This window comes from Balearica regulorum, chromosome 3 (genome assembly GCF_011004875.1).
Source record: "Balearica regulorum gibbericeps isolate bBalReg1 chromosome 3, bBalReg1.pri, whole genome shotgun sequence".
In the NCBI taxonomy this organism is placed as follows: domain Eukaryota; kingdom Metazoa; phylum Chordata; class Aves; order Gruiformes; family Gruidae; genus Balearica; species Balearica regulorum.
Genome location: NC_046186.1, coordinates 17,552,357 through 17,579,129, shown reverse-complemented (window position 1 = coordinate 17,579,129; position 26,773 = coordinate 17,552,357). Strand labels below are relative to the sequence as shown.

The following is a 26,773-nucleotide window of genomic DNA, read 5'->3' as shown; positions in this document are numbered from 1 at the left end:
TTGATTTGATTACACTGAACACATTTCACATTCTTTCTGTATTACACACTTACTATCAAGATAGACTCTCAAGCTAAGTTACAAAAATCTAACTTTGCCTTTTTTTTTTTTTTAAGTGGTTATAGATGCATTCTCCTCAGTGCAGCACAATTTTGTAACTCTTCAATTCATGCTCCAGTCATAATCAGTGCTCTTCATACACAACTGCACCTATATTATGTACGGTCCACTGATATCTAAACCTAAAGTGTGTATGATTTTTAACCGCTTATGACAAATCTTTTAAACCATGTGTTTAGCCATTCTCCATTATAATTGTCCCCAAAAGCTTAAACAGAGCTCAAATAGTATTTTATAAAGACATCTTGGCTTTACAGGCGCATCTGTTGCTAAACATTCAATACGGGGAAGTTTTCCAGGCTTTGATAAAAACCCTAACTTTATCATCATCAAAATACCATATCCACAACATTTAAAAGAAATTTGGTAGAAGCTACACTATGTCATGAAGCAATTAAATTTATGACTATGATGAATAGATAATTACATGACACCAGCATCATGCCACAAGAAAATGGTCATCTCTTATTTGTTTTACAGTACACTATAGAAGCTATATGCTTTATGGAAATAAATACAGAGCACCTGCCAAGAAGAGCTTACAGCCTGGGCGTATGAGGCACTGAGCCACGTGGTGCCATTGATCCCAGACACAGGTATTATTGCAAGTTGTGCACAGTATCTATTCCATCACAGCAAGCTCAATTTGAACTTGCCCACTTTTGTCAGTTTTCTAGAAGATACTTTTTCATGTGTATCCTTAACCCAAGGTTCTCTCCCCTCAATTCAAACAAATGGCTGGAGGAAGGAGGCAAGAAAAAAGAAAGAGCACATAGTTCATTCAATTCCAAAACTCTTGACTTCCTCTGTATTTTGTTTCCAGTTACTTTTCTCACTTATTAGGTGTATTTTGTAAAACCAAACCATCAAAATCTCCCTCTGCATGAACACAGACTGTTTTCCTTGATGTGTTTCATTCACTCATACGTTAATGGAGATTATTGGTTTTTAATAATTCCTCACGTGGATTTTCCCGGTGCTACAAAATTTACAGGAGGAATTACTTAAGGTTACTTTACTTATGTATTCATAAACACATAAATATTCTGCAGGTTTAGGAGGTCTAGGTGACTTCCCCCATAAACAAACATTCTGTACAACTTCAGTCATTAAACTCTGCAAACGTCAGTTTCTCAATCTTATTTTGTAATCTTCTGATGTTCTGTGCAGACGACAGGATTAACAACCTTCAGGAATTTTTATATCACTCAGACAAAAGATACCACAGAAACGCTCTGCCTACGAAGTCCATATGAATTTCCATTACGTGCAGTACACGTTATTATTTAACGCTGCATTTAAATATCACTGTCAGACGCATGTAGGCACCGCACACTGCTTTGCATTTGCAATTATTACCCAACACTTGCATTGCCGAGCCGATACCGGCCCCGTTCCCAGCTGCGGAGCCACATCTGGCCGAAGGGGGATGCCAACAAGTTGGCCAGCCCGGCCGCGATCGCAGCCCCCGCAGCCTGACCCCGGCAGCCCGCAGACGCGCACCGGCGGCCCGAGGCGGGCCGGGCCCGGGATGCGGCCGCGCTGCTGGACCAGCCGGCGGCGGGCGCGGGGCGGGCGGCGGCTCGAGCGCACCTGCACGCGGAGCGCGGCCGGAGCTCCCCGCCCCGGCGCCCCCCCGCGGGCCGCGTCCGCGTCCCGTCCCCCCCCCTCCCCCCGAGGGCGTGAGGGGAACGGCCGCCGCCCCACCGGGCGCTGCCCACCCTCCCCCCGGCCCCTCGCCCGGCGGAGGCGGGAAGGATGGAGGGGCCGCGGGGGGATGGGGCGGGGCGGGACTGTGCGGAGTGGCGCGGGGGGCGCTCGCCCGGCGCGGCACCGCCCCTCCCCGGCGAGCCCCCGGGAGGCAGCGGCGGGGTAGGCGCCTCCCCATCCTCACCTGGTCGACGGGCAGCCGCACGGCGTTGCTGAGGGGCTGCAGCAGCGTGGAGCCCGTGGTGCTGGTGGCCATGGCGAGGGCGCCTCCTCCCGCGCCCGGTGAGCAGGCGACGAGACCGGCGGAACCGCTCCCCTCCCGGGCTCCCGCGGCGGCGGCGGCAACAACAGCGGTGGCGGCGCGAAGAGCCCCAGCCCAGCACGGCGCCGTGACAACAAGGGGCCGGCGCGGCTTCGCCGCTGACTGACAGCGCCAGCGGCCAACCCACGCGCGGCACCTCCGCGGAGTGACAAGCGGGCTCGCCCAATCCCCGCCCCCCGGTGGGGGTGGGCGGGACGAGGCACCTCCCCTCCGGCGGCCGCCAGCGGCCGTGGCCCGGTGTGGGGGGCGGGAGGGGGAAGATGGTGTCCGGGCGGGCGGGGGTCGGTGAGGTAAATCTTGGGGTGGGCTGGGGGGGGGAAGGAAGGAAGGAAGGAGGCGGCCCCGCGGCGGCCATTCCGCGCTGAGGGCGGGCAGAAGCTGCGCGCATCGCGCAGGTATCGCGCAGGGCTTGGTGCGGCCTCGCTCTGCGCCAGGCGGCGCTGCGGAGCTGTGCGGGGCAGGGGCCCGGCCGCGCCTCGCCTCGCTTCCGCGGCGTGCGGAGCTCTGACCTGCGCTGAGGTGTTCGCCGAGGGCGTGGGGGGAAACGGACGGGGGCCCTTGAGGGGAAATGGCACCTTCCCGCGCGGGGTGGGCAAGCAGGGGCAGCCTGGCGGGAGCTCCCCGAGGAAGCACGTGCTGGCAGCTCTGGCGGGGTCGGTGCCAGGCGGCGGTCGGCCCAGGCGGCAGCTGTGGAGGTATCTGTGGCTGAGGGTAGCACGAAACCCTCGTTTCGTGAGGGTGAGGTGTATGTTGAGGTGAGGTGTATGTTGAGGTAACGATCAGCCCGTGTTCTGCTCCTAACCGCGTCCCCTTTGCCAGATCGGGGACACGGGCAGCTCAGTGCTCAGTAGCTGCGTACGCAACAGTGGATGAGTGATGGAAAAACACAGGGTGTAAGGGTGGCCTGGCACCTGAAAAAGTCACAAAAATCGGTAAAAACTGCTGTTCCTACAACCACCCATTGACTTGGAATCCGTCTGTCTGTCATGGCTATAAGCCACCAGTTTTAGTTTATTAATGGCCTGTTTCTTAAATACAGACACCTGAAATGGTAAAAGCGCGAGTACTTTTTCAGTAGGTTCAGCTTAGCAGTGCAGGTTCCTTAAGAAGCGATGTGGTGATGCCAATGGTAATAAATTGGTACACAGCACAGGTCTTCCCAGTTACCACTATCCAGTGTGAAACAGAGTGATGTCTTCAGTGCAAGTTTCACATTAGGAAGTGCAGCAAACTCTACCAGATGAGCTTGTGCAGTAAACTATTTATTAAATCATTCCAATTTAGGGCCCCACCTGCCTCTTTCACGTTAGAGCTTTCTGTTGGGTTTGTGTTGTGTTTTTTCTTGGGAAATAATTGTTTAATCGTTTTAAATGATGTGGTGAAGGAGCCTCCAAAGGAATATACTGTTCTTATGTATAAAAATTCTTGAGAATCTTGGGTCTCTTGAGAGAAAACTGCAGGTTATTCCTTGCACTTTAGTAAATGTTTTTTATAATTATTGTATGTTATACCTGTAGTCCATGCTGCGATCAGTAATTTACCCTCAGCACAAAAATTTCACCATTTTAAGTATGTGAAAGGTTAAATGCCTTGTCCAATATCATGCTAACAGTCTGAACCGTGTCTGGAGTAGTGGCTAGGTATAGTGATTGACATGGCTGTTGAAGTTCACGGTTAATGCTAATTGGGAATAGCAGGAAAATGGAGGTAAGTGTAATTATCTGAAAACATCCGTTGTTTTTCTTACTGAATTGCAGACTGCACTCTGTACTTATGTTTTAGCTTGTGGTAAGGTCTTTTGTCTGCATTTAAAGAGACTGGTTAATAGGTACTAGTAAGTGGTTTTAATTAGATTTCTTCACTGTGTGACAGGCAATTACAATTGTGGTAGCATCTGCAGCTTCAGAAGTGATAGCATGATGTTTTTGTAGTAAAGCAATGAGAGCTGCTTTTAGAAAGGGGAAAAAAACCCCACCCTTTTCCCAAATAATTCTGAATCAGTACCTTTAAACCTGTAAATTATATATACATGTGAGTAACTTCATAGGAGTGCAGTGCCACTAGGCTCAGTGCAGTCTGCATTACACTATGCATTATATATATGTACATAAAGACTAAGCTCAATTTATCTGATTTTCTTTTAGTAAGGAGACATATACCTACGCACAAGTCTTTGGAAATCTTAACCTAAACATTTTCAAATGAAGCCACAAAAGAGCTGCTTTAGAAAAGGATGATAGCTAATTCTGAATCATAGTCTAGTCACAAGAAATGATTCTAGTGCATCTATATAAATCCATGGAGGTGGTGTTACTGAGACTTTCATGAAATATTCGTAGCAAATAATTGACCCACTGAATGAACTCCTTACTTTCAATTAACAAAATGCCTGAGAACAAGCTCATGATATCACAGCATAAATGTCAGTTGGTTTTCAAACACAGCCCTTGATTTTGTGGTAATTTTAATTCTTTTTTCAATGTATGTGTTCATGCAGTGCTGAGAAAATACAAAAATATTCTTCCCCGCATGACTTTGGGGATCTTAGGAGTTCATACTTGAAAGATACATTTATCTATACTGTAAATCACAGTATCATTATAAATAGTTATGGCATTAAGTTACATAATTACATCTTTTACAAGTTTCCACTGGAGAAATGCGGTGTTTTGCAAAGGTGTTCTTGGGCCCTTATTTAAGAAGGTGTGCATTGGGGAAGACATCAAAGAAATACATCTTGGAAATAGTCCCAAAGTAATAGTCCCTTTGTAGTGACAGGGGAGATTGGTTACATGAAAGAACAAAAGGGGTCCTGCCCCACAAAGCTTAAAATCTATGTTCACAATTAAAAGTGAAGCATACAAATGTTGATTGAGAAGAAAGTAACAGGAAAAAAAGCAATTTCTGCCAGAGAAAAGTAGCCTGTCTTTGATGTCTGCTGTAAAATGTATGGTAAGAGCTTTCATGGGCATTGCAGTAAAACTAGGTCTTCTGCTTTCTTTTTTTCTTTTTTTTTTTTTAAAGAAGATTTCATTACATATGTTTTCAGTGAACATCCTGCCTGTGTGAGAATACTATGTTGTGTGTGGGAAGATGAAGCATTTGCTAGCGACAGGTAGCGTTCCACATCACATTGACACAGTGCAATTAGTCCTGAAAGTTAAATGATGCTGTGAAAAAGAAGGCTGGCGAGTGATACAAAGAAGGTAACGTACCCAGAGTGGTGAATCTATAAAAATGTCATGTAAGTCGGACAGTTTTCAATAAACATTACTTACTTTTGTACTGTTTTAAATTTTGCATTTAAGTGAACACAAAGTGGTACTTCCACAAGGAAATTCTTTCCACCAAAGGCTGTCAGTCAAAATGCAGGAGGATGTGTTGATTTAAATAGTCTCTGGAGAGTGGCTTGGCATAGCGTGAACTTCTTCTGATGTTCTGTGATTAAGTTTTTATGGTCCCATAAGTGGCCGTAGTTCTTAGGTAAAAAATAATCACAAAAGTATCTCTCAGCCCTACAGAGATTACTTAATCTGTCAGAATGATGTGACATTGATGTAACAAACACTAGAGGTTTCCTGTAAACTTTGTTTACTTCAATGGCAATTTAAGATACTCAGATGTTTACGATACTAGTCTTCCCATATGACATTATATAATAAAGAACAAAAACAGAAGAGCTGTGGCAGAGGACAGGAAGGGGCAATGGGACAGAGTTACTACATGCACCATTGTGTTCAGTTCTTGTTCTTCTATTTGTTTGATAAGGTCATTCTGGGAACGCATTCACAATTAGAAAATAGGAACAATTTCTGAAACTCCTTGAGGCAAAATAGATGAAAAGGAAAATGGGTTTCGGTATTGGCTATAGAGAGGCAATCATTTTTCCACAGGAAAGTTTTACTTGAGCCTTACCTATCTGGCTTTGCTTAGCCTAAAGTATTTGAGACTTCATTCCGAAGAGAAGAGTATTTCTGCAAAAGCTGATGCCAGTCAAACTGAATTATTCTTCATAAAAAATCTACTGTTGACATTTTAGCATTTGTTCGTATCTTTGTCTCACCCTTCCTCCTAAGCAGTCTTTTGCCATCTCTTCAAATACTCTGTACAGCACAATAAGCCTCACATGCATCAGCTGTTTTCTGAACTAATATAATCTTTAATTAGCCAGTTCTGCTACATTAGTAATTTAGTACCCACTGTGATTCCTGTTAATATTAGTAGGAATTATTCATGATGATACTGTGATTGCCAACTCAAGTAAGATTTGTTTGGCTCTGTATTTATTAGGAAAAATATAAATACCTTTCTACAGTCTAGCTACAGGATAGCTAAAATCTCCCTTTGGCTCTTTTAGCAGAACACCTTCGCTTTAGATTTTTGACTTGTTCTTTTGTTTCAGTCTTAGAGCTGCTCTGAGAGCTAGCAAACTTCTCTGTTTTTAAGGCAGCAATCAGTTTCTATCATAAAACTGATTTGGACTAACTTTCTTCTAAGTCCTTAAGTTTTGTAAATTCTGTGATGGCGAAATCCATCGGTGTCTCTCAAAAACAGACTCATGTTCAGCTCACACCATTTTGGTTTTCAATTATAACTCTAAGTCTGTTAACAAAATCGGGCAGAGCTTTGTAAAGAAGGAGTGAAAGTTCACAATACCAACTCTCAGGTACAGATCTTAGCAATCATAATTTCCTCACTCACGGAACTTCCTGCTTTCATGACAAGGACAAACGAACTGACTTCAACAAGAAAATGAGTGAGTTGCCTTTTCAATGTGATTCCTACTCAAATTCTTTATGGAAAAACAGTACAGAGAGGGTACAGTACTTCAAAGCATGATAACTAGTGCCACGTGCAATTGGGGTATTGTTGTTGTTCTGATGATTGAAAAATTGGGGAATAGAAGCCCTTTTTTTCAGAACTGAAGTAAAAGCAATGAACTGCAAACTAAGTTATGGGTTTAAGAACAGTTGTTTTGAGCTTAATTAGGTATTTACCAGACCATGAGAAATACAGTGGATGGGAGAGGCTGGTGATAACCCTGCAAGGAAGCTACTACTGTAAAACACTATTAAAGAACTGACAAGTCTACCTATTTTATTAATTTAACAATAAAAAAAGCATGTTCATATTAAACACATGAATAAATCTACAGTGACTACATCGTTTAGTTTAATTTCCTGTCACACTGTAACAGCAGGGCATGGAAATAACTGGTTTTAACAAGTTTCTCAGGTTTCTGGGCTGTCTTTGTATTGTGTCTTCTTGGCTGAAAGGGGAGACCTGACTTTTCTCGATATCTGATGTTACAGGTTCTCAAACTGATCCTTGCTGCTTAGAGAGCTCAGTTCCCAAGGTTCTTCCCACTTGCCCTAGGTGAGTGCAACAAGATAGGACTAAGACTCTTCTTTATTTGGATTAATTGTTTCTGAAATAATAATATGCCTTATTCATCCCAGAGTTGCTTAAGACTTGATTTTAATGCCAAGATAAGCTTCCAGAGTAAAGTGAGTTTATTCTAAGAGCAAAGGTTGATGTGTAGGAGGGGTGCAAAGTAAATAACAAAAATGCAATTTAAAATTAAGCTTACCAAATAAGTTTTCCTTTCAGTTGCTTCAGGTTCACAGTTAAGGGAGAGAAAGGGAGGACTGTGGAATTTTCTTTTTCTGTACCCCAGGAATGGCTCGCCCTAAATAGCATTCTCAGTCCATATGGTCAATGGAACTTAGTTCGGGATGGTTCTCCTTGTTCTTACGAATTATCATGTTCAACCCTGATCGTATTTCTATTCAGTAAGAAGTAGGAATTTTTCTTTGAGGGGTTTCTGGGGTTAATCCTTGTGCGTTCATTTGAGCTTAAATTACCCTCCTATTTTTGGTACATTTTGTAAGTTATTTGTCATAAGGCATTTTCAGTGTCCATGCATCTTATTATCTTTCTGTCTGCCAATCATTTAAAATTCTTTATAAAAATTGCACATACCAACACTAGAAAGGATAGGCTTGGTCATACAACATTTCATTCCCACTCCTCTCATCATTCCCACTATCTCCTTGTCCCCACACAGTCTGGAGGCTCCTGCTTTTAAAATTCCTCCCTTGCTACTTCTGCCTCTAACAGCATCAGCCAGCACAGTTTGAGGTACCTCCTGTTTGCAGCCAGTAAGTCATGCCGGCCTGTTTAGTGGCCAAACACTGGTGGTGTGTGTCGGCATCAGGGTGAGTGTCAGGTAATGGTACTCGGGATGTTAGACCTGTCAGCCGCAGCCTGGAGCAGCCTGGTGCAGTTGAACTTGTCACGGAGTCAGAGCCTGAATGTTTTCTGCAGTTGTTCCAGGACCCGCCAGCTTCCCCAATGCCTTTCTCTTGCTGTGTACAACAAGCAGGAAACTGTTGTCATCTGTTCTGGTGGGTAAGCCTTCGTTTTTCAGAGCAGCACGATAGGGGAAGCTTTGCTCAACTCTGAGATCTAGAGACCTGAGAGGAAATGGACCTAGAGCCTCTCACTGGTCGGCCACTGAGCATAAAAATACTTCATTGAGATTTAATTTTGTTTGTTGCATCTTTGCTTGATGTCCCATCTGCTAAGTGTCCCTCTGCAAGCATGTGGGCCTTGTCCAAACACAAATTTGTGAGATACAGTCGTAATAATGCAGTCCTCCCCACAATATGCCGAGAGCTTTAATGAGTAACGTTCTGGGAACAGTAGCCAAAGATGCATGTTAGTATTCAAGTTTCTGAGAGTTACTTCAAGACATATAGAAGCTCAGATATATGTTCTGTTTATATAAGTGGTGTTACTTGCATAAGTAAAGCCATGAGTTTGTTCAAACATTCAGTCAAACACAGTCTCTCTAAAGGCATTATGTAAACCTGAAACACTCCAGGATATATATTTTTTTCAGAAAACCTACCTAGGAAACTGAAGAAGCATTTTAGTGAATTGAGTATACTAATCTATATATGTAAATTTTTTTTTTTTCCTTATCAGTTCAGTTAAATTATCACATTAGATATATTTATCCTGCTGTATTTCATACAATGCTTCATTCTTTTGACCCCAAAAAAATGTAAGAGCAGAGTTTGGCTGTTATGTCCTCCATGATTTTTGAAATTGATATTTATGATGGTAGTAAATTTAACATGTTTCTAAACTGTACTTTAATTGGGGGGGGATATTTAGGGCTGTGAAAGATTAAACAGCCTGAATGAATAGGCAGTATTCCATCTCTTGTTTTAAGTTGGTAGCACCTTCATCACTTCTGTGAAGATTAAGATACATGTCTGTGTATAGCAAAAACTTCATAACATCAACTTGCTGTACTCTGTTACAGAGATCAGAATAATCCATTTCATAACAACTTGTCCACATAACTTTTTTGTAGAGAGCAAATCTGTCTGACATGTTGCTGCTTGTTGTGTTTCATCCTGCTCTTAGTTTTGACATTTTTATTGACAAATTATGAGTACATTTACTTTTAATAAGGAATTGTGAGTACTAAAGATTTCATAGGAGCACTGGCTATATTTCCTTGTCTTGTTTAAATGCTAAGTACAATTATTGCAAAATTGAGAGAACAATGAAGAGCTTAACTGTTCTTGTTTTTCTTCTAAAAAAAACATATTAAAGCAAAATTCCATAAAGAATGTAGAACAGACAACAAATTTAAAAAATATGTAGTTATTCTGTGGCAATCACTACCAGAAAATAAAAGCCATTTTAAAGGCATTTAAAAAAATACCAGCAATGGTAGACATAGTTTAAAATTACAAGGGATATAAATCTTTAAGCCTTAGACTTTTAGTTATTAAGCTAAGCAATTGTTACCTGTTCTGTGGAACAAACTGATGTGTGGGTTGTTATGTAATTCTCAGATTTTTTGCACCTTTTTTGAAAGATGCCAGAGAGAGAGAGGATGCTAGACCACTGATCTGATTTCCTGGCACCTTAAAGTTGTTCCATCTCTTCCTAGCTATACCCATTTCTGTTAGAGTTATTCTGTCACAGTGAAGAAATACTAACTTTGGGATCTTGCAGTATATAACATTGCAGGGGACCCTTGAAGCTGAATGGAGCCCTGTTCCTGCAATGCTCCAGTCAAGTTAATATCGTGAACTGTATGATTGATGTTCTTGGGGCTGCACTCCCTGCTGTTTTAAACAGGAAACTCTTCCAGTATCGCTTCAGTTCAGCGAACAAGGCCGCTTCCGTAACAATACAATAACAGGAATTTGATCAGAAACTTCAAAATTCAGTTCTCAAAGGCATGAAGATGATTGCTTTCATTCTTGCATTATCTCCAGTGTTTAGGTATAAAAGTTATGCTTTTTGTTTGGAAAAATATGCTTTCCTCATATTTTTTTCACAAGGAGGAGTCTGGCTTTTTTATGATTGTTAAAATATTGTTCCAGTTTTGTGAGATTTGTCATTCTTCTTTCTTTCTCTAGACTAGATTTATGTTGCCAATATCACAATATGATTCTGCAGGAAAATGCCCTCAGCTACTTCTAATGGTTTTTCATCTTTTAATATCCATATGTGGTTCACCAATAAGAACAGTAGCTTTAGACAGATATTGTTCAGGTGCAGGTTGCTCAAGAGACAACCCTCAGTCATTGCCTGTATTTATTTGCTACTTCTAATACAGATACAAGAAATATCACAGCTAAATAAAACTGAATGATTTATACTGCAGAACTAAATTATTTCCCTTTTTTACTGGTAAGATTTGCTTTCAGGGATCCCAGGCCATGGAGATCAGTGGAAAAGTCTAGAGCTCTGAAGACTTAACATCGGTTGAGGAGGATTGAGTTAGGAAACATTTAAACAAATAGAGCATATACAAGTCTAGGATTTGGTGGGATTCATCCATGCATGCATGCAGGGCTGCTCTCAATTTTATCTCGAATGTCATGGCAATCAGAGGAGATTCTGGGGACTGTAAGAAAGCAAATATCATACCTGTCTCCCAGAAGGGCAAGAAGGAGAATCCAGGGAATTACAAGCCTGTCAGTCTCACCTCAGTCCCTAGGAGGGTAATAGAGCAAATCCTCATGGAAGCTATTTTCAAATATATCATGGACAAGATGATTAGGAATTGTCAGCATGGACGTATGTGGGGGAAGTTGTGCCTGACCAATCTGATAGCCTTCTGTGATGAAACAACTGGCTTTGCCGATGAGGGGAGAGCAGTGCATGTTGTTTATGTTGACTTTAGCAAGGCTTTTGACATTGTCTCCCACAACATCCACACAGACACAGTGATGAGGTACAGACTAGATAAATGAACAGTGAGGTGAACTGAAAACTGGCTGAACTGTTGGGCTCAGAGGGTTGGGCTGGGCACGAAGTCCAGCTGGAGGCCAGTCACTAGTGCAGTACCACAGGGGTTGACACTGGGGCCAGTACTGTTTAACCTCTTCATTAAGGACCTGGATGATGGGGACAGAGTGCACCCTCAGCAAGTTTGCAGACAACACAAAGTTGAGAGGAGTGGTTGATAGACCAAATGGACGTGCTGTGATTCAGAGGAACCTCAACAGACTGGAGAAATAGGCCAGCTCCTGTTCATGAACCTCATAAAGTTCAACAAAGGGAAATGCCAAGGCCTGCAGCGAGTGAGGATTAACCCCATGCACTAGTATGCATTGAAGGCTGCAAAGCAGCTTTGCAGAAAAGGATGTAGGGCTCTGTGAGCCAGCAATGTGCAGCTGGCTTTTCTTTACAGCAAAGAATGCCAACAACATCCTGGGCGTTGTCAGCAGATCGAGGGAAGTCATCGTTCCTCACTGGTAAGACTGCACCTCAAGTGCTGTGCCGAGTTCTGGGCTTCCCGCACAAGAGAGACACACATAGTGGAGCAAGTTCAGTGAAGGGTCACAAAGATAATTAAGAGAAGGGAGCATGTGTCATACAAGGAGAGGCTGAGAGAGCTGGAATTGTTTAGCCTGGAGGAGAGAAGGCTCCGAGAGATCTTATCAGTGTGTGTAAATACCAAAAGGGAGGTAGTAAAAGACAACAGAACCAACATCTTGTCACTGCTGTCCAGAAAGGACAAGCAGCAGTGGGCACAAATTGAAAGACAGGAAATTCCACTTAAATATAAGAAATAACTTCTTTACAATGAGGGTGGTCAAACACTGAAACAGATTTCCCAGAGGAGTTGTGGAGTCTTCTGCCTTGGAGGCCCTCGAAACCCAACTGGATAAGGTCCTGAGCAACCTGCTGTAGTTGATCTATCTTTGAGCAGAGTGGGGCCTGAACTGGACAATCTGATGAGGTCCCTTCATGCCTCAATTATTACTATTCTGTGAGTCTTTCAAATTTGGTCAGCCAGAAAGATTTGAGATAAACCCCATCATTTACAAATGGAGCATAAGAGCATAAAGGACCCAGGTAGATCCTCAAAGTGCATTGTTGGCCAGGAGTTTCTATTCAGGAATGCAGGATTTGTGCTTATCTGGAGTGAAATACATACAAACAGACAAATGCTTGCAGAACAGACTTTAACAGTTCCTTTTGGCACGCTATGCTAAGTTGCTAATAGACTTCCTCCAGACTGGAATTTCCAATTGTAGAGAGACCTTTGACTGAAAAAGTCATTTAAAATCCTTTTCAATTTCTGTTGAAATCTGTTAATTCAAGGAACCTGCTGGGAAACCCTATGATTCAACTATGCACAGACTTGTATTTTTAATGTGTGTTTGAAGAACTCAAACTTCCAACTTCAAGAAATTGCAAGTTGTGGCTTTTACGTATATGTGCAACAATGTCACTAAATAAAGGGGAAATAGCATAAAGATGTTTCTCACCACCCTTTTATGAATCTTTGTTTAGTAGCTCGTGTACACATTCTGGCTTTTGCAATTGTCTGGGCTGATGCCATGTTTTGGACAGTGTTAGGGGTAGTACTCAGGTAAATCACTCCTTCTCCTGCAGTTTATTCCTAGCTGTATTCATACCTACTCTGGATTAAGTTCTTTTCCCTTTTTTACTTTTTTTTTTTTTGGTGTCCTTTATTTCACCTCCATCTCCTTGTGGGGCATGGCATGGCACATACCTGGAGGCACTGCACACTTAAGCTTCAGGTTCTCCCTTTGATGAGAGATTCTACAGCCATTCTTCAACAATTCAGACATTTCTTTTGGATCCGTGTTATCAACTGTGCAAGCCTTAGCAAAGATTCAACAACTTCCCTTTTCTTTCATGATAGGCTCCAAGAGTCTCTTTTTTGGCCAACATGCAATTAGTCTGTCCAGAACAACTGCAAAGGCTTTCCCTTTTCTCTTCAGTAGCAGATGGGTGCTTGCATCTTTGGGGAAGAAGATAAAGGCTGGACCTGTATTTCTCAGCTATCTGCTTCCTTGATGACCTCTTTCTTTAAACTGTGTTATGGAAGAGGACTAGTAGGGTCTCCAGCATGATGGTTCTGCATAAATAAAAAAGCATGGTTCTTGCTCTAAAATTTTACAGTAAAAAGAGATGCCATGAAAATTAGTTAAATCATTGAGGCTTGACACAGGTACATTATGTTTAACAGGGATAAAGCTGCATCACGTAAATTAGAAAATATTCATCAATTCAATCTTTGCAGTACATAATTATCTCATGTATACAATTCCACCCATAGATCCTAAAAAAACCTGCCAAAATTTCCTATATTAAATTTTGCAGTGCTGTGGAATAGAAGCATGTGTTTTACACCTGACTTGAAAAGGTTTGTTGACAGATGTGCTTGTGTTGAAGGGATTACAAGGTCTATGCTGCTTAATTGCATCATTCTCCCACTTGCTTATGTATATACTTGGGTTTGTCCTGCAAGTTGGGAAGTGCTAAGTGCTTTTTTTTTTTTTTTTTTTTAGCATCCCATGTTGCTTTCTGAAACTTAGGCGAGGTCATTATAACCGTGTGCATGCTGTGCTGCTTGGAACTTTCAGCTGTATTATCATGGAGGAGCATTGCTGTTTTCCTACAGGACCCAATAAAACAGCTTTTTCCCTTTGGGAAAGTGATTTGTGTTCCCTTATTAGCCCAAAGCCAGAGGGTGTTTTAATCCTTCAAAGTCGGCATGTTACTGATGTAGACTCAGATTTTCATGCTTACTGCTGTGGAGAAAAAAAAAAAAGCATGGATCTTCTTTATGTCTGCAAGTCATGTTTTCTTTTTGAGGAACAACGGACAGACATTGTACAGAGGCATTACAGCACTAAGGAGGAGATAAAGCAGGAAGGAAGGAGGCAGTACAGATGTGGAAGATCTAATCCATGGCTGTAGAGTGGGCTTTTCAGGGCAGGATAATTCTCATTGCCTACATTGATCATACCTCTCCCAGCAGACAGAACAATACCAATGATTCCAGAACCTTTGCCTGAGGAACCTGCCTCAAATCTCTGGTGTCTCAGTCAAGAAATGGTAGAGATTGGCTACCCTGGTCTAGCGTTGCAAGTCAGCTATCAGATTCAATAGATAAACCATGTTACCAGGAACACACCTGAAATACTAGCTAGTTTTTAGAACGTTCTAGTTATAGGACACAAATGTCCACTTGATTGCATCCCTTGAAAGAGCCAAGTTAACCTCAGAAAGTAGTATTCCTTTGTCCTGTAGGATGAGTCTGTTGGGGAACATTCATAATCACCTGTTTAGATGAAGGCTTTGAACTAAGTGAGCACTCATCTCCTTGGACAGCCAAAACTACTGCCACAGGTATAGCTCTCTGTCACAGTTTAGGGGGAACTGAGCCTGTCGTCTTCTGACATGGCCTGAAAGCAGCCTCCCACAATATGGGCCATGCAGAACATTTTCTTCTTAGTTGCTCAAAGGTAGCAGAGTTCCACAGCCATAAAGCTGTCACGTAAGCAATGCTGACCTAAGCCAAAGAGAGCCTAGTGAAAATAATATGTTGAACATGTTTACTTCCCTGCTTTTTACAGGTACTTTAATAAGTAATTGCCTGCAACCATGTAAAGTGTTAAGTTGCAAAATACCCTGCAACACATTGTCCTCATTTCTTGCAGGCCATGTGGTCTATATTTGCTTCTAGTGTCTGGGGCTGTTCTTCAGCCCGAGGTGTTTTGTCACAGATTAATTTTTGGACTTCATTAGGCAAGCATTTAATTACTGTGGAGAACAATATGACATGTTTAAACAGAGAACTGTACTAAATTCACAAAGTGTACAAGAAAATATTTAAGGAGTCCCGTCAGATTGCTAAGAAAAAGTAAATGTACTTTTTAACTATGGGAATGTATGCAAACAAGCCAAAATTCAACTTCTGAAATGCTAGGAGGGGCGTGAGTTGTGATTTCTTTGGCATTTGAGGGTTTTGTTTTTCCCTGCACCTCTTTATTTGGCATGGACTAAAGAGATTGCCTGACCACGATGTGGGACCACACAAGTGTCTCACAAAATGGTCATTTTTGCCTTTTTAATTCTCTGAGAATCAACAGACCAAAGATTCAGAGGAGTTTGGAGTGCCTGCCTTTGAACCTGGAGGGGAACTTGTGAGATAAGGATCGTGTGTCTTTGTGCCTGTAGGAGCTGTTTCTCAGAGCCCTGGCAAAAGTGCCAGTGCTCGGACTTACACATGCTCTTGTTCCTGCATGAGTGTTTATGGACCTTCATGGCTGAATCAATGCTCAAAGTGTTTCTGCTCTACCTCCACCAAAGGATTTGTCTGTCAAGAACCCTGCCAGGGTTTGCAGTTCCCACATGCCTGCAATAACTTTCTTGATTTTTTGCCTCTTAATTTGGGTATAGAGGTACATTTTCTCCTGACCTCATGCTATGGTGACCATGCGCTTATGCTCCACTGTTTTTACAGTGTCTGCAATAGGAAAAAACAGTCCCTTCAGTATTCTTTTTCAGATAGCAAGACATGGATTTTCAATGTGAGAATTAATTACTTCTACATTACAGGATCACAGATTTAATTTTATTATTTTGTGTCATTTCACCTTTGAGCTCAGCAGTCCTCAGAGGTTTCTGGTAAAACGTATCAAGGTGACAACAGACTGTATTATGAGAAGGTGATTTTTATTTGTTGCTTTGTTTAAATCACTTGTACAAGCGTACTGACTTCCAATGGAAAGTGATTTGCCTCTCAGCATTAATGTGGCTAAATAGATAATTAGAGCCTCAGCCTTGGGCCTGTTTGACTTTCTCAGAGCCTGAGCAACCCACTGGTGATGTAAATATCTTGGAGATCCCTGAATGGGGAAGAGAGCATGGCCTGAGCATTCTCTTCAGGCTCTAAAGTTTTTTGATAGCCTTATGAACACATAATGAGTAAGTAAAATGGGAAATATTCTGAACTACAAGAGCTTGAACACAAATTGCACTATTAATTGACCAAATGTCTAAAATGCTTTCTCCTTCAAATGTTGTCGATTACTACTTTATATCTGGATCTGGAAGAGCGCTGCTCTGAAGTGACTTTTTGAATCATGCCCGCCAACCAGCCTTCCCACAAGGACAGCTTATCTCCCACAGCAGAGGGAGAAGCGAGTGGTATGCAGTTTATCACCAGAATCTCTGATATATCCCTGATACAGCTCTACAACTGTGGATCCTCAAAGGAACCGTTGCCAAAAAGCTCTGGCTGCTGCACTGCCTGGGACAGCTTCCACCTAAAACAGACCAGCAGTACAGACCTCTGATGACTTTTAACATTAACAAATGTCACCCACTAAAGCAGCTTCACAACTGAAAAGCTAAACCACAACTTAACTTTGCTAGAGCTTTTCCTCAGACTAATTCACAAGCACTACACTTACGCAGATGATGAGGATTGTTATTAGGAGTACAGGTTGCAGCATTTCCCACAGACCACAAACTGTCTTCATTTAGGGGACAACTCTCTATTAAAACAGGTATCGTTAGTATAAATTAACCCAGGAGAAAAAAGTTTAAGGAGATGGTTGACTTAACAGTTCTGCAGCATTGGTGCTGTTACATGACTTTGGGTTGGGTCACTCAGACAATGTTGGAGAAGCTGCTTTACCATTTTCAATGGGTTCTGAAACAGCAGATCCATCAAAGATGTCTCACTGTGAAGAAATTGGCCAACAAGTATCCAAGGCAGATTCTTTTAGGGGAAAAATACTGGATTAGATTGTTTCCTTTGCAGATGACTATATGGAAGGCAGCAGTCAAACCAAGTAATGCAGCACAAGCTGTCAAATGCTTCTGAAAGTTATTCTCCATGTGAGTTGACTGTACTTGTCTGCAAGTGCTGCAACCATGACAAAACCAGCCTTTTTTGCTGTTTGAATATTTATGTACATAATTGCGTATTTAAAACTATTTTAACCTTTTGTGGCTGAGATGTATTTTATTGCATAATTTAAAAAACCCCACAACACTATGGTGATTCAAAGTGATACCAATTGCTCAGTTTATGTATATAAAAACACCTCCTGTTGGCAGTCATCCATGCAAGCACCATGCATAAACCCATTACTTGGTTTCTTCCATAGATCAAACCCAGTCAATCTTGGAGGAGGACAGAATTGTTTCTAATGGTGAGGCTCCCTGTAGCCTTCTATCCAGAAATCTCCTCCCCATTGTACCGAAATTTTCCTCAAACAGTAACAAAATCAGTGCTTGCTATTTTGGGGGTCTCATTTGGCCACATTTGTGTTGTGTTTACACTTCATGGCATGCCCTTCTACTCTCCTCTCTTTTTTTCTCCTCTGAAAAAGCGACTTGTGAAAAAAAATAGGATTGCAGAAAGTTCTGTGCTGAAGCCCATACTGGGCTCTACGTAGCAAAGACTTGAAGCCAGGGCATGTCCAGGCACAGTTCAGACCCGTTGCCTTTCAGGAAGTTAGCGTCACGTGTCTGATGCTGTCCTAGGATTGCTATGTGCAACCTCCCTCAAAATGGCATTGCTGCCATCTGCTTAATATATCAGCTGAAGTCATGAGGCCTGTTGCGTCCCTGCCGGGCTCCGAGCGGGATTTGACTGCGCTTTTCCTACCAATCAGCTGTATGTCAGGAACGTGTCTGACTTGGGCTGGCAGCCTGGAGCAGCCCGCAGTAATGAGAGGCTGAAGGCCAAACAGAGAGTTGTACAATACTGCCTCGGTAAAGCAGTGAAATGGGAAAGCTCGTTCAAAAGGCAGAAGAGCAGGAGATTTGGGGATGGCGAGTGAAGGATGGACTGGCTTAAATCCCAGCGGTTTGTGGTTCTGCTGCAGCCATGGTGCAAATGAGCAGGATAAAGTGGGGACAGCAGCTGAAGCAGGTGTAGGAGTGAAATCTGAGCTCCCCGAGTCAGGCTGCTCTTACGCCACGGAGCAAATATGGGAGCATAGAGGGCTGCTTCTCGTGTGGTCTGGATAGAAGCGTGAGCAGGAAGGAGCTCACAGCCAAGCCCAGCCAGGCACGCAGTCCAGCGTGTACTTGAGGAGGAGCAGCCACAGCAATGCTTGCAGAGCTGCTGGAGCACTGTCAGGCAGATGTGTGACTGTGCAGCCCTGCAACTCAGCATTGCCATGGCCAGTGACAGGCCATAAGCTTTGTCCCAAGTCTGCAAGACCTCGGGCTCTGCCTGAGCTTGTCTTGACCTCCCTGCAGCTTTCTTTTACTTGGATTAGCCATGGTCGCAATTTCTGTCATTGACCAGGTGTCCTCATCTAATGTGTTTTACTTTAGTATATCTTTGTGTGGTAGACCAATAGTTTTATATAGACAGGAGAAGCAAGCAGTTGTTCTGGGTAAAAAGAGATGTTTATAACTCTTGACACCATGATGTCACGTCGAGCAATACAGGGGTGATATGGTGGCAGAGGCATGGAGAAGTGGAGATGTGGCATGTGGTGTAGAGGCATGCAGGGTGGAGTGGGTGGTACGAGATGGGGCACAGGCTGGCACTGGAGACCCCACAGCCATAAACAGCTCCATAATGGTCAGTTAAAAGAACCTGCAGACCTGGAGCTGGACAAAGCTGGTTTTAGGAGTGACAAAGAAAACAAAGAAATAGTATCTAATATATGTAAATGAGATCATGTATAGTAAATTCAAATGTTACCTGGACCTGCAGACCAATTAAGAAAGACAAAGGTGTAAATATGTGTTAGCAAACATACATATATGACCCTAAGTAGAAGGAAGATTATTATTACTGTAACTTTTTCCATATATAAATATCCTAGCTGCATTATTATTCTTTGTTTTTCTGTAATAATTAGATCTAGACTAATAGTGATTCCTGTATTAAACTGTGAACATTTGCTTTATACTAACAATAAATTCGTGTCTTTACTTACATATATAAGGAATGCTTCTTTTGTGCCCATAAACAAGATTTTAAAGGTAACAAAACTGAACACATATTTTCTTCATTTGTAAAGCTTCTGCAGTGTCCCAGGAAGAGAGGCACTACCCCGAGTGGGCGTTTGTGGAGCAGCCCAGCTACCTTCCCAAGGTATGGCTGAGAGGGCGACTAGCAAATGCATGCCAGAGGGGAACCAGGTACCTACGTCATCTTGATTCACCCAGCGCATGTTTTCAGTATGTGACTATGGATTTTAAGCTTGAGATTTCTTAATTTAACATATGATCTAATTATATACTTTTGACACTACCATAAAACCATTGTCCTTAGTATTATTTTTTCTTTTCTTTTCAGTGTTCTGATGTGAACCTCTAGACTGAACACAAGATTACTCAGGAGTTCAGATTTAAATGCTAATTTTTGTTTAAAGATAAACAATAGTAATTACTACTAATTGCATGTGTACAGTTCTTCTTACCCAGCAAGTGCATAGCACTTCACAAATATTGATGGAGTCAGTCTTGTAGTGCCAAGAAAATGCAAGCAAGCATAAATTTGGGCACTCAGCATGAAACAAATCTGGTAATACATGTGTGTAATGAAAGTGTGTAATGTTTTATGCTCATTTACTAAGCCCATTGACTCACTATGTAACCAAAACCCGGTTAAAGGAAGTGGGGTGTGGCTGTGTAGAACAAGGGGCAAGGACTGTACAGCCTGGAAGGGCTTGCAAGGGCGGGACACTGTAAACACAAGGCAGAAAGCTTGAATTGATATTTATTTCCTTACTTTATTTCTTTTTTTATGGTTGTCAAATTCCAGATAGGGATGAGTTACATTGAATGTGTCGTTGAGCAGGTTGGGCTCAACATCTGTTCATATTAGAACTGCATCTGCTTTGAGATGGGAAATTTGAAGAAGAAAGTGTAAGAGGAATGCTGGAGCAGCAAGTATTGCCTCAGCAAAGCCAGCCTCTGGCTTTATTGGACAAGCACCTCATACATTTCCTTTTATAAATTAACCAAATTGATTTATAAGCACCTTTACATTGTTTGCCCTTATAACTCCCATTGGAAAGTTTTTTCAGAAACTCACTAGTTTGTTCTAATGTCAGTAAAAATCACTTTTGGTACCTTGATACCCACTGTGTGCTTTAATTTAAAGAGCACGCTTCCTTTCATGTGCTTCTTTAGCTCAAAATTTACTTTAAAGTCCCATTCCCACTGATGGTCCTGCACTGGGAGGTGCCCTTACAGAGCACCTGGCATTGTTGCTGTTTCTAGTATTCTAAGTCATCCGTGGGTTGATTTCTTCACTCATTGCCAGTGCCCTAAAGCAATCAGTATAATTAATTTGCTCTGAGTGCAACAATTTTACTACACTGAATTGCATTTGCTATTGCTTTGCTATGGTGTTTAAGATGTTTTCCTTAATTACTCCGTTCATACATTTCTGCATTATTTTGAATTAGCCACTCAGCATGCTGGATTGGACTGACATCCAGAATTCAGTGTTCACTTGTCCTGCCCTGCATTACGGGATTTTTTTCTATTCCATTGGGAATGTTCATGGATTCTTAGCAGAAGGAATGGAGATCAAATTAACAAAGCTGTACACTTCCTTTCCTGGGATTAAAAAAATGCTGTACATTTTGAGTCATTTCAGCCATTCAATTCATTTTAAGCCATTCTCAAACCTCCATCAGACAGCCGGGGGAATCTACTGCTGAGCTCTGCTATTCATAAGAAGAAAATGTTGCACTTGCATTTGGAATACCTTATTAATTTTGCTTTCTACGTACAGCTAAAAATCAAATATATAATGTGACTGAAAAATGAGCCAAGAGTTTCCAGCGCTACATGATATAAATCACAACCTGTCTCCAGCCACTGACCAACTCCATGCCACTAGGCAGATAAGTCCTACGCTTAACAGACTCCAACGCATGCCGTGCATGTTTTTTAACATTTTCTACTATTAATATCGTCTAATATAACTCCAATACTAGAATGATTTTATTCTAGTATTTGTTAAGCAAGAGTGCATGTTGTGTGATAGGCAGTTTTTTCCATGCAGCATGGTGGGCCCTTCTTAGGCTGTTGATATACTTATGACAAATTGTTCTGAATAAAATGCACTGCAAGTCAGTAATTAATCTAGTAACAAATTGCTTTTAGCTGCACTCACCAAACTCTGTTGTGGAAAAACTCTGTTGGTAGAAAGAATTGGCTAAAATATTTAAGAATTTGTAGTTGAAAAATACTTGAACTGTAAGTCAGTTGTGATTTTATCAAGATTTTCTTCTTCCTGAGTGCCATTAAAGATGAATCATTTCAAGCAAAAGAGGTTTGTGATAGCAGATAATATAGTTTGCTTATGACCTTGTTACAGCAGTGGAAAACACTGTTGTATGCAACATTTCTCCCCAGAACAGCAAGACACTAGCCACCATTTTGGCCATTTTCAGCCCACCACTACAGAGCACTTTAATAATTTGTTGTGTGAGGTATCGGTCAAAATCTTCAAAGCTCTTTACTATAGAGTAAAAGTTAATGCCTCCAAGTTCTTATGTTTGTATTCTGTCACTGACTGCTGTTTTCCGGCACATTCTCTCCTAACTGACCAGCTGCTGTTTCTCATCTTTGAACTTCTTGAGGATGAAGCTGTACAACTTTTTTTCTCGAGCTGATAGAAAACAAGGTTATGTTTGTGGAGTAGGTCCAGCATAATAGCTTGAAAGATCATATGAAGTTGGCAGCTTGTAGCATTTATGTTGAGTCAAAAGTTGTTCTGTAGCTAATTTTGTTTTAAACTTACATACTGCTGGGATATTGTTGTCTTTTGCAATCAAATGTCTACTGAGAAGCCCTGTTGAGATAGACATTGAATGATGTTGTTGCAGCTTCAGTTGACAAATACTGATAGCTTGGACCAGTTTTAGCATGGACAGCAGGCTTTCCAGAAGCTGCCAGTGTGCTCCTTTCATGTCTGGTTTGGGGCCTTCTTCATTTCCAGTGACATTTGCATTGTGCAGAGTAAGAACTATGAGCCATCCCACTTCCAGTGCCCATTCAGTGCCTTACAAAACATTGCTTATCCTTGCTTGTCAGTGCTGCCTTGGACTGTGACATGTCAGCAGCCTTGTCACCATCACCTTTCGTCACGGAGAGCCAAACTCTGGTTCAGGGAGCACTGCCAGCCAGGTAAAAGCATCAGCTGCAAAACCTCATGTTGATAATGTGTTTTCTCCTGTGATCAGTAGAGCCTTGCACCATCATGACAATTGAAACTGAGGCTTCATTTTGAGGTTCTGAAGAAATTCTGACTTACTGAAGAAACACATATTTTTGGCCAGTTTTGCCACTGTTCTGACGTTTGCTGGAAGTGCTCCAACATGAGCAGTTGTGATGTTTGACCCAGAAAGCTGAGCTCTTTATGGCTGGTAAATTAGTGCTGCACCACCTTTCCCCGCCTTAATAAAATACCCACAGGCATCTAGCAGGTATTTTTCTTGATCAGCGTGATAAGTTCCCCTTCATGTCAGGTAAAAAGACAAATAAACCATGGATTGAACAAGGAAGCCTCCAGCTGTGAGTTAAGACTGAGGCTCCTGAGTGATCCAGTGTTTGAATGTTACTTCTTTGTATTGCTTGGTTGTCATGAAAATTAGATTCTTCAGCAGAACTAGTGTGAACCTCCATTATGATTTCAAAATATATTACTGTTTTCTAAATTCAGCAAATAACAAATTTCAGTGAAAAAATAATAGTTGTATAATTTTATGTCCTAGCACGACACTCAGGTGCTAGGAAATGACTACTGGTTTCATACAAAAAAAGAGTATATATTCTTTTTAAAACTTGTTTTAGTAGCTTTTAAAGTCATTAACCTTTGTTAACGTGATCAGTTATGGATTAAGAACCTCTGGACACAGACAGATTTGCCCCTGCAGCTTCTACAAGGAACAGAAGAAGGTAACGAAGGAGTTGCTTCTGGAAAGAGCATCTTTATCTTGTTGATTATCATCCTTAATGCTAGCCAGCCTGCAGTGGTCAGCAGGCGAAGGCAATGAATGAGGGAGCAAAGAGACAACCAGGAAGTTTGGATGGATCCCAGAAATAAGTAGAGAAATGCAGTGACAGACCAACCCCGTGGAAAGGCACACTGACAGCACGACCCAAGCACTCACACCTGTCGCTGTTGACCACTTCTGTTAGCACGTAAGTTCAGTCGTGGTAAATCAACTGCCAGGGCAGTACGGTAGAGGTTTTGCAGCACAGTTTGCCTGCCACCGAACTGGGAAATGCAGGGCAGGGAGCTCATGATTGTCTGTCTGGAAGACAGACCCAATACTCAGGTGGGAATGATAAAGATCCCTGGTAACAAGTTATGTGGAAACATGGGCCCATTTGCCCAAATGAGCAAGGAAAGAATTACCTGGTTCTTAGGCTACTGGGGATGTTAGTGAAATGTTCTCTTATTTGGGGAGATTTTGCTTCCATTGTTCAGTTGTTAGCCCATGAGAAAAGAGTTTAGTCATAACCTAAGGGACTGTTGAATGTGGGATGCTCCTTTGAAAAGCTGAAAGAGAAATGATGTCTTTTATGGCAAGGCAGGAGGTTGGCCTTTGCCTTTGCATCATTACGTGCTCCGGAGAGAAACGCCTGCTATTGCACAGCACTGGGGAGAGCAAAGGATTTCTTCTGGGAGGGGCATAAAAGCCAGGTACAGTCTGAGCAACTCAAAAGGATGCAGGTGAACTGTATGAAGCGGTCAAGGAAACAAATCCTTCCATTTGTTGCGAAAAGAAAACCATGGTTAAGGACTACACCGTAAGCAAGGAAACATGTTGGAATCTGTTTTTATTAGGGATAATTGTATGGACTCCATATTCTGATATGCATAGGTTAAACTGTATTTGAGTAACATTTTCCAGAAAAATAGTAGCAACAAATTTAAATAAGACAATGAATCTTTCATAGAAATAAAGTTATCAAAGATTCTGATAAGAGACCAATGATCACAAGGAATGGTGAAAATCAGGGTCTCCTGATCCATTGATCCTGTAATTAGGCAGAGAGAAATTGTAGTTCCGTTAATGATGGGGGTTTTTGTATGCTTCGTGATGGTAGAAGGCAGGACACTTCAGTCATCCAAACCACCAGTTCTGTTTGTTGTTCTGGCAGTCTGCTTCCTCCCCAGAGGAAGCTCAGAGACCTGAGCACCACCTCTCTGCTTCAGGTACTGCAGCCAAGATGAATTCTGCCTTCACAAACCTCTCTAGCATTTAGAAATTTGTCAGGCTCTCTGAGAGAAGTAAAGTTCTTTCCCTCATGATTGTAAGTGCTATGGAAAATCAGAAACTGAGGTTTCAGAAGATAAATAGCCAGGAATATATGAATTCTTTAAGATCTCAGTGGTCCAATTAAACCATTTTCTTTATGAAGATGCAGCTCATGAAAAACTGAGCATACTAATAAAACTGTGAGTCATCGTGCCTTTCTTATTGATTCTTGTTATCTTTCTGTAGCCGAGGCAACAATAAACATGATTTATATGCACTGTGTTTAATTTCCCATGGTGTTCTAATCTCGCGTTGGTGTGGGGGAAAAGTCAATGAAGATGGATGGTGAGCAGAATGCAAACTGGGAGGCAGGCAGCAAATGTGGCCAGAAGTCGGTGGGGGTTGTTCATACTGCAGAGATAAATAATACTTTTACATCTCTAAAGCTGATGCCGTTTAGAGTATATTAAAAGAAAAGGAATGATGTGGCTGGTGAGGCAGGGAGATGGTCCTGTCTGTGCCCACAAAAAATGCCCATTTAAATCCTCTTGTGCAGATGAATCATAATACGGAGCTTAATACTTAGGAGTATTGCTTCCCTCCACAGCACTGCTGAGCAGGAACAAGTTTCTGTGAGGATGTCTCCTGTAAAGTCCAGATAATCTAATCGATATTGGTCCTACCGGCTACAGCAGTTCTCCTCACTGAACAACATGGACAATGTGACACACGTGGCATCACAGGAACTTCCAGGGGCTTCAACTACATTTCCTGTGTCACAGGTGTTTGATGGAAATAGGCCGTACGCTCCCTGGTGGCGTCGTTCACAAAAAATTAATTCAATCTTCTAAAGTATAGGCAGACTAGAGGAAAATTACTACAGGCTGGTTCCTTCTTGTCAGATACATTGTTAGGGCTTTTTTGTTTTGAAACAACACTGACATCAGCTGTGAAAGCCCCCCGCCTTTCATTTACTGGCTCTGATAATATCCTCTGTACAACTCTGTTCCAGTCCCTGTTGAAACGGTGCTCTTTAACTCAATGCTATTTATCTTTGCACAAGGGGCAGTTAAGCCTACAGCTTCTGACAGAGTTGCGACCCTTGTGCCTCCACGTGGACCTCTGTGTGGAGGTACCTGCTACAGAAGACGCACCACTGGCTGCCTGTGAGAATTTGAATGAAGACGAGATGCCAGAGCCCTTGATTGAAATGGGAGTCAGTGCTAAGGACAGCTACCAGGAAAGTGCTTAAGAGTGAATGTGCAAATATATATTGACTTCTGTTCCTCATAAGGGTACTTACTGTGGCTCAAGAAGCCAAGAGCATTGATTGAAAAACACATCAGTCCTGGACACAGAAAACTTAGAGGCAAAGTAGCTAGACTTCTAGAAATGTCATATGCCTCTGTAGAGAAAGTCTCAGAGAGAAAGAAACATGCCTTTCCAAGGAGCAGCTATTTGTAGGGCCGTTGCAGCCACTGCAGAGGAAGATCCCAGGAAGCCCAGCTTTGTCTCTGGTTGTTGTTTTTGGAATAAGAAAAAGGTCAAATTCTGAGGCAACAATAGTTGAAGCCTTTGTGAGCAGCTCCTTCTTTATCGTCCATTTTGTGGTCTCACCAGTAAATTATATTACTTTTTCTTCCAGGGAAAGGCAGCCCTACAGTTAGAGAAAAGCCTTTTGGGTCCTGTTCCTCAGCTCTGCTATCCATCCCTTCTCCAGTGAACACAGAGATCCTTAACCTACTTTTACGTTATTATGAGGCTCAGAGCCTGTGCCTGCTCCCTTTGAGGACAACTGGAATGCTGCCATTGACTTAAAAAAGAGCATGGGCACGCTTCTTGTTAGTTAACATTCGTAAAGCGCTTGGAGGTACTTAGGCAACAGATGTTACATAAATGCAATTAATATTGTAACTTCGCTATCAATACTGCAACGCCATACTGCAACTCGGTCAGCAGGCATCTTAATTCACACTTAAGCGCTGTGTGTTTGCAGGATTAGGGTTTAGTTAAATGCAGATGAATAATCTTTCCAAATTCAATGCAACCATTCATCTAC

At 42.1% G+C, this 26,773-nt stretch overlaps 1 protein-coding gene and 1 long non-coding RNA gene across 4 annotated transcripts in view; one reads left to right on the top strand and one right to left on the bottom strand.

Moving 5' to 3' along the window:
• MBOAT2 (membrane bound glycerophospholipid O-acyltransferase 2) overlaps positions 1-26,773 on the bottom strand; it is a 169,478-nt gene that overhangs the window by 91,937 nt on the left and 50,768 nt on the right. The window contains exon 1 of one of the 2 annotated variants that reach the window (XM_075750654.1): positions 2,015-2,256. The exons of the other annotated variant lie outside the window; for it this stretch is intronic. Within the exon in view, the coding sequence (XP_075606769.1) occupies positions 2,015-2,086 (72 nt within the window). The 5' untranslated portion in view covers positions 2,087-2,256. Of the gene's footprint in view, positions 1-2,014; positions 2,257-26,773 lie in introns of those variants that run through there. 2 annotated transcript variants of the gene reach the window in all.
• Positions 2,758-20,189, top strand: LOC142601443 (uncharacterized). 2 transcript variants are annotated; one of them, XR_012835005.1, is made up of 4 exons: positions 2,758-2,847; positions 5,202-5,358; positions 19,507-19,580; positions 19,785-20,189. It is a non-coding gene; the product is annotated as an uncharacterized LOC142601443 (long non-coding RNA). The 2 variants fall into 2 exon arrangements; XR_012835004.1 differs by having other exon boundaries at positions 19,507-19,666.